This window comes from Poecilia latipinna, unplaced genomic scaffold (assembly GCF_001443285.1).
Source record: "Poecilia latipinna isolate Pla-1442-1.1 unplaced genomic scaffold, P_latipinna-1.0 Scaffold512, whole genome shotgun sequence".
Taxonomy (NCBI): domain Eukaryota; kingdom Metazoa; phylum Chordata; class Actinopteri; order Cyprinodontiformes; family Poeciliidae; genus Poecilia; species Poecilia latipinna.
This window is the reverse complement of record NW_015113128.1, coordinates 144,348-152,253: the sequence shown is the minus strand read 5'-3', so window position 1 is coordinate 152,253 and position 7,906 is coordinate 144,348. Positions and strand designations below refer to the sequence as shown.

Here is a 7,906-nt window from a genome sequence, read left to right as displayed (position 1 = left end):
AGTTAGAAAAAAAAAAAAAAAAAAAAAAAAAAATATATATATATATATATATATATATATATATATATATATATATATATATATATATATATATATGTGTGTGTGTGTGTGTGTGTGTGTGTGTGTGTGTGTGTGAAATTTAAAAAAATTAAGCACGTGTATAATTTGTATTCTGCTGCTGTTTAACTCTTTTGAGTGTTTTTGTTGTTTCTTTTTATGTTTTATCAAGTCAAGTACAGCGCTGCCAGGCAAACCAAAGCGCACCGACGGGTTGAAGCCAGCAGGGGGCAGACGCAGACTACCAAAGAGAGAGCGAAAGCCAGCGTGCTCTCACTGGGGGGAGGAATTAATGAATGGCAAAGTTCTTATCACTAAGCATTCTTTAAAGCAGCACTAATTAATGGATGGAGTGATTAAGGGCTTTCATTAGCAAACCTTCAGCAAGATAACAGCTAAATAAGCCATTTGCATGCAGAAAGATTGGAGATATTGCGTGGAGAATGTATTAAGTCACTAGAGATTTCCACTTAAGCCTCAGGAACAAATACGACATAATTTGTTTTTTCTTAAATATGATGTTTCTTCAAATGAAGCGAGCGGATTTTGCCTTGAGTGTATGTTAAAGTGCAGCACAGAGGCCTACGCCGGCATGACCATAAAGAGAGAGAGAGAGGTATAATGGCGTGTATGAGCTGCCCGGTGTCTCCATCGCTGGTAAATATTAACAGAGAGCCGGAGCCCCTTGTGTTAAGGGCCGCTATAAATCAGCAGGAGTGAAGGCCACTCAGACAGCAGCAGGAGCCACCACGGAGCGGCCACGGCCACGGTGCGAGGAGGAGGCCATGCAGGCCGAGAGAGAGAGAGAGAGAGAGAGAGAGAGAGAGAGCGCTTTCCCAGGAAAGCGTGGGACCTAACAACGGCCTCATTATCAGCCTAATCACACACGGACGGGCTCAAACAGTACCACTGCTGCTCCCGGCTAATCATTACAAACACGCAGATAACTTCACACAGTGAAAACACACCGCACACACTGCTGGACCTGCGCAGGGAAGTCCCGCGTTTCAGCAAACAGAATTGTGTGCAGAAAAAAAATAAAATGCAGCAGATGTACTGCAAGAACTATTTAGTGATCTACTCCTAAACCCAGCAGAAATCCCAAATATTCTATTCTATTCTATTCTACTCTGTTCTATTCAGGCATTTCATATAAGTGATTACGTGGGAAAAGCAGAAAAGGCCCGAGATTAATACCAGAAGCCTAAAATCAATAAGCATATCACATCTGCTTCAGCACATGATCAGATTCTCCTAGCAACGGCCGGATCAATAGTGTGGGCCTAGATCTAGAGCTATTCTCTTAAAATGAGGTTAAATCCTCATTTTAAGAGAGAATATATATATATATATATATATATATATATATATATATATATATATATATATATATATATATATATATATATATATATAAAATATAATATAACTTTTATTATATTTTAATTTTTCCCAACGTCCATTCATTTGCACATTTCTTATTTGGATCGAAAACTGTCTATGAACCCTCCCGTGCTTTTTGGGCCTCACTGCCCGCACCTGTAAATTACACCTGTGGCCCTACCTGAGGGACAAATTCGACCACACGTCCATCGAACCGCATCTGACTCGACAAACTTCAGTCGAGTCAGATTTGGTTCTTCAGCTCCGGCCATGAATAAAAGTGTGTCCTAACACACTTTTATTTTCCCTCCCCACTTGTCTTAACGGGGTTAGTCTATTTTATTTATTTATTTATTTATTTATTTATTTATTTATTTATTTATTTATTTATTTTTAAGCCACGGCCAAAGCAATCTTCACCTGCTAAATTATGCATGATACCAACTCCAGCTGACATTCAAATCGAGTTTATCACCCACTCTCAGAAATAAATGAACACGCACAGACACACATACACTCTATTTCCTCTGTTTACAAGCAGAAGGCCAGCAGAAAAAAGAAGAGAGACGATAAAAGAAGAGCTGATCAGTTGCATCGACACCAAAATAAACACGTTCCTGTAACGATTTCTTGGAGAGGGATCGGTTTACGAACACAGTGCTGCGATCGATAGTTTGGAGGCAAAGTGACATGAGCACTTGTTTCACACGAGCCCAAAATGAGTCTAGAAACAGTAAAAATAATAATAATAATAATAATAAAAAAAGATGTCGGCGTAATGCTTTTTTTCTGCAATGATGAAGCACATCGATTATTACATGCTTAATCGGTTATAAACACATCGCTTTAACAACAACAATAATCTTGAAACTAAGTTTGGATTTTCTTTTTTTAATTCATAACCTTCAACATTGGGCATTAGATCATCTCTTCATGTCGTGAGGATCAGTCAGCCTGGAGGGAACCTCTACACTGAAACTGACCCACGTTGTTAAAATCAACCTCGTGTTTTTATAGTTTAATTAATAATCAGGCTGAATGTTACCTCACAGCACCACATGAGTTGCAAGCTGTTCAGCAAACGGGTCAAATGTTCTATTACATATCAATTTTCATAGCGGGTATTTGTAAGGATGAAAGTAATCAATCAATCAATCAATCAATCAATAAATCAATCAATCAATAAATAAATAAATAAATAAATAAATAAATAAATAAATAAATAAATAAGGGGAAAAAGGAGGTGCTTTACCGAGGCTTCGCTCACCTGCGAGCCTGAGCGCGCTCATGCGTTGGAACTCAGGCTCCTGCAGCCACTTCCACATGCGACGAAACGTCTCTCTGCCGGACTTGAGCTTCGACCAGGGTTTGGGGTTCCTCAGCAGGTCGGACAGGGTCCCCTGAGACCTGCACAGGACCCGCTGAGCAAAGATGGCCTGAGGGATGCTGTAGCGCTTCAGCTCCGTGGTGATCCTCTGCGCGACTTCTTTGGTATTCACCTCCTCCATCTGTCCCCCAGAAACACCACCGCCACCTCCTCCTCCCCCTCCTCCGCCGCCACCTTGGTGCCCAGGCCCGGAGGCCTGCTCCCGGTTGCTACCCAGTCCCTGGCCGTGGCCCTGCGCGCCGAGGTGGGCGTGCGGGTGATGATGCAAGCCGTTGATTTGCACCATCCCGGCGGAGGAGGTCATGTGCTGCTCGGCGTGTCTGCTGAGCATGGCCGGATGGTGAGCCTCGAACCCGCTGGGCGTGAGCATCTTCTCGCCGGGCATGGCGGCGCCGGGGTGAGCGTACGGAGGGATGCCAGCCTGAGACGTGTGTATGCTGGCCAGTCCAGAACCAGACAGCGGGGAGAGGCTCTGGCCCATGCAGGGGTCTTTGTGATGGTACGCGGGATACAGACTGTTCATGGGCGCCAAGCTGCGGTCCTCCCGCATCAACGTGAAGCTGCCGCTGACGTTCCCGGGGAGCCTCTGGTGCGGGTGCGGGTGCGGATGGTGGGGATGGTGATGGTGGTGGTGATGGGGGGGAAACTTGTCGGACACGGTGGAGATGGGGGGTAAGGGCTGCAGGGGGGTCAGGGTGGTGTAAGTGGTGCTCGCGCTCATGCCGTGGGGGGCTTCGCACATGCTGATGGCTGGATGCAGGTGTCCCGGGTGGCCGGGGTGATAGTCTCCGCTGTCCAGTAGGGTGGCCATGCCCATAGCGCGGTGGCCCAGACCCCGCGGGCTCGGGCGGGAGTGCGGACTGTGGCCGCTCAGCAGCTCTCCGTGGCCGGCGACGGACTCATGGCTCACTCCGTGCAGGTCGCCTATGTTCTCCATCGACAGCTGCGCGTTCATGATCCGGGCAGCGCTGTGGACAAACCATCTATCTGACCTACTGCCGTAAGCCGACGTCCAGGAAGTCCACGCGTCCAGTAAAGTTCAGTTTGCTTTTGTTGCTTTTTGGTGTCCTCCTTGCAGCAGCCTCCTCCTCTCTGTGTTACAATATTCGATTATTCTCCTACCTCTCTGCCGCCGCTCTCCAGGAATGAAATGTCTCTTCAAAATCTGTTATTTTTCTTCTTTAAATATATATCTAAATATTCTTGTATTTATCATTTTCTTTTTTTTTTTTTTTTTTTTTTGTTTTGCTTTTATAACCATATATTTTTTTCTTCTTCTTTGTAATTCAAGCCCCCCCGTCGCCAACCAGCTGTCCTTGCGCTCCGGTCGGGTGCCGCGCCATCTCTCTAGCGGTGTGTGTCCAGTCCCTGCTCCACCGCAGCACAGATCTCACCGTCTGCACATGCGCATTGTGTGCGCCGGTCTCCTCCCATTCTCTCTCTCTCTCTCTCTCTCTCTCTCTCTCTCTCTTTTTCTCTCTCTCTTTTTCTCTCTCTCTCTATCTCTCCCCACCTCCTCTCTCTAACATACACACACACACACACACACACACACCTCCACGTTGCTCTGACGTCGCGCACCTTTATTAAGGAAGGGAGGCATCAAACACTGGCCGTGGCAAGCCCTTTTAACATTTAATAGACACACGTGATGTTAGAGGATTTCCATGAATCCAGTGTTTCTAACCAACAAAAATGAATCTTCAGACATTTAGAAAGACATTCAACCTACAATCAACATTTCAGGTATCCCAAACATAAATGTTGCTGCTCGTTAATAAACCAGTATATGAAAGTTACTCTTAAATAATCAAGAATACGAATAGCAGACATAGCGCTGCTACTAGTTGAGGTTCCGATGTCCTAAGTTATATTAGTAATATCTGTAAAAAGTGATAACATTTGTGAAATTACGTTTTCTGAATTCTATTCTTACAAATCTACAATGACAACACTTCCTATACACTGTTGACATTAGCTTAATTACTGATGTCAATATTGGATATCTAAAATAATACGTGCCAATAATCATAATAAAGGCATTTGAGATCAGAGCTTCTACTCGTAAGAATTACATTAAAAAAAAACCCAAAAAAAACAACCTAGAATGACATCCTTCCCTGCCAAATCAGCATTTTAGACATTTCAAACATCACTGTTGTCAGACATTAGTAATAATTACAGTTAAGATTTTTTTTAAGAGATGCAAACTCCATCCATCCTCCCATTGTCTCTGAACATGGATCCTTGCAGGGTGGGGAGGTGGTGTCTACCTCTACCAGTCATTAGGCGAGAGGCAGGGTCACTGGGTGAGACACACTGGACAGGTCGTCAGTCCATCACAGTGCCACACAGACACACACTCATACACTCATACACACACCCACACACACATATACCTATAGTGCAATTTTAAATTGGAGAATTTACCCTAACAGTCATGCGTTTGGGCTGTGGTAGAGTACCCAGAGAAAACTCACTTATACATAAACACCATGCCAAGGATTCGAACCCACAACCTTCTTGCTGGAAGGCAGCAGGATAAGCAGATGCAGCTGCAAACCTAATACACACAATGAATATGAAATGTGCCTCATTCGTCTTGAGCACAATGATAGACTGTTTTTTTCCTATGTTTACTGTAATGAGGAGAGAAGTGTTTGTTTTTGCTAAGGGTAGCTGTTCTGTAGCTATCTGGATATAGCTGAAGTTGGCGTCTGCTTCAAGTGCTATACTAAAGGAGCATTTCAGCCTTTTCACTGAGTCTGAACTGAACTTGATCAACTCTAGTTCACAATTGTAAATGTTTAGACAATTTAAACCAGAACTAGATAACAGCACAACTAAACAGAGGGAGAGATTTAAACTGTAGGTCGACAGTTCAATGTTATTATTATTATTATTATTATTATTATTATTATTATTATTATTATTATTATTATTATTATCTAATTTTTTGGGGGGCCTGCATTAGGAACATTTTAACTTAGACAAGTACAGCAAAAATACCAAGTAAATACAGTCAGATGCAGTTTTTTGATTAAATCTTAATATGACTGTCCATATACCACTAACACTTTTATCTGCAGGCCTTATATTAATAGCAGAACTTTATTACGTAAATACGTCACCTCTTGTAATTAAGGGAATTACTATTATTATATTTCTAGGTATGGCTTGCTTTTTTAGAAAGTAGGGTTCCTTACGGGGATGAGACGTCAGACCTCCTTAAATCATTAACTGCAAATGAAGCGCACTTCCGGGTTCATTTGGAGTTGATTTTTAACCAGTTAAGTCCTGAATTCAAAATAATATATAAATATATATATGTATATTAAAACAATAAAATCGAATGAATCTCATTATTGTTTGGAGTAATAAGTTAGTGGGTAAATCTAGGCACGGTCTGTAAACTTTTAGCTTGAATGTGTGTGTGTGTGTGTGTGTGTGTGTGTGTTACATATGTCCATTCTTTGATTAGAGGCGAAGTTCAGCTGCAGCACCCCCCCCCCCCCCCTCCCACACACACACACACACTCCAGTGCAGCCAAATGCATGTGGCGGTTTAACCAAACGGAGAACACCGTGGTATCTTCCCTTTTGATACAAAGAGATGAGCAGGTGTGTCTATTGTTCAACCATTAGGCTTAACGAACCAAGCCCAGCATGGTGTGTGTGCGCATGAGCGTGTGTCCAATTTGCCTGAGCGCAGCACATCCGCTGTGCCGGAGGAGTCATTTGGTCTCCATGAGCATTCAGTTCACAATGATGTTAAAATAAAGCAGCGTGTTGTCACACAGTGAGGGAATTTGTTTTTTAATAATAACAGAAACTTACAAGGTGGGTTCATATCTGCGCATGCTCATTAGACGTATTCTCATTTTAAGGAGAGAAACGACATGCTGAGAAATACCAGGAGGCTCTGCAAAAAGTTTTTACCAGCCCTGATAAGAGCCCGGCCCCTGCCTATATAGCAACATGTCAGGGGAGGAGGGGAGGGGGTCTCGTTTGGCCTGATAGAGCGGTACAGTGCAGGGCGTCCTCAGCCGAGGTGACAGCTTGCAGCGGGCCAGTGTCCTTCTGGACCCCCTGCTGAATGAGGGACATGTCAAAGGTGACGCTTCAAGACTCCCAAAGCCAACATCTGCGGGGGGAACAGATTAACCTTTCAGACTTTTCACTGTTTTGGACCTGCTTTGGGGGCCCCACATCTGTCGGCCTCCCCCCTTCCCACCCCCGTTACAATGGACCCGGCACTTGGTTGAACGATTTGAATAAAAGAAAATACAAAGAGAGAGAGAGAGAGAGAGAGAGAGAGAGAGAGAGAGAGAGAGAGAGAGAGGAGGGAGAAGAAGAAGAAGTTAAACTGTCTCTGATGTGAAGTCAATGTCAATGGCGTGTGTGTGACGTGTGTCCAGACAAAGGGACTCTAATGCATCCAAGTGTGACTGTTCAAGCGTGTAGTAAAAAAAGAATGAGGGTGGGAGGGGGAGTGTGTGTGTGTATGTGTGTGTGTGTGTGCGCGTGCGTGGGGGGAGGGGGGGGTTGGAGTTTAGAGGCAGGTCTCAACAAGACCACAAAAACACAGCGGGTGTAATTACACAAGCACACCTCTGTTCTTCTTCATCGAAGTCTAGTCTCAAGAATAAATCAACCTGCAAAGTGAATACTACTATTGTTACTACTGCTACTACTACTACTACTACTACTACTACTACTACTACTACTACTACTACTAATAATAATAATAATAATTTGCAAATGGTTGTAATCTAACTTATTTCACTGGGGGCCTTCAGAAAGTTTTCAGAAGGAAGGAGGGAGAGGAAGGTGCTGGTAGCCTCAACAGAAACCGAAAAGGCAATCGAATCAAACTATTTCAAAACTGATAAACGATTACAACGATTGTTCGGTTTTAATCGGTGCCACCTGATTTAAAACAAGACAATAAAATAAATAAATAAACAAATAAGTAAATAAATAAATAATAGAAGCCTTCCCTCTTTAAAAGAATAAGAAAATGACAAACAGGAATAGATAAAAACAAATTGATACATGAAATATATATATATATATATA

At 43.2% G+C, this 7,906-nt stretch overlaps 1 protein-coding gene and 1 long non-coding RNA gene across 4 annotated transcripts in view; both read right to left on the bottom strand.

The window, feature by feature from the left end:
- Positions 1–4,292, bottom strand: part of onecut1 (one cut homeobox 1) — a 14,332-nt gene extending 10,040 nt beyond the window's left edge. For 2 of the 3 annotated variants that reach the window (XM_015040500.1, XM_015040502.1), the window contains exon 1: positions 2,693–4,292. In XM_015040500.1, the coding sequence (XP_014895986.1) occupies positions 2,693–3,782 (1,090 nt within the window). In that variant the 5' untranslated portion in view covers positions 3,783–4,292. The remainder of the gene's footprint in view (positions 1–2,692) is intronic. The other variant, XM_015040501.1, reaches the window with a different exon arrangement.
- A 148-nt stretch (positions 4,293–4,440) lies between these two features.
- Positions 4,441–7,906, bottom strand: part of LOC106952414 (uncharacterized) — a 124,585-nt gene continuing 121,119 nt past the window's right edge. The window contains exon 2 of the long non-coding RNA XR_001425981.1: positions 4,441–5,189. This is a non-coding gene — a long non-coding RNA (uncharacterized LOC106952414). The remainder of the gene's footprint in view (positions 5,190–7,906) is intronic.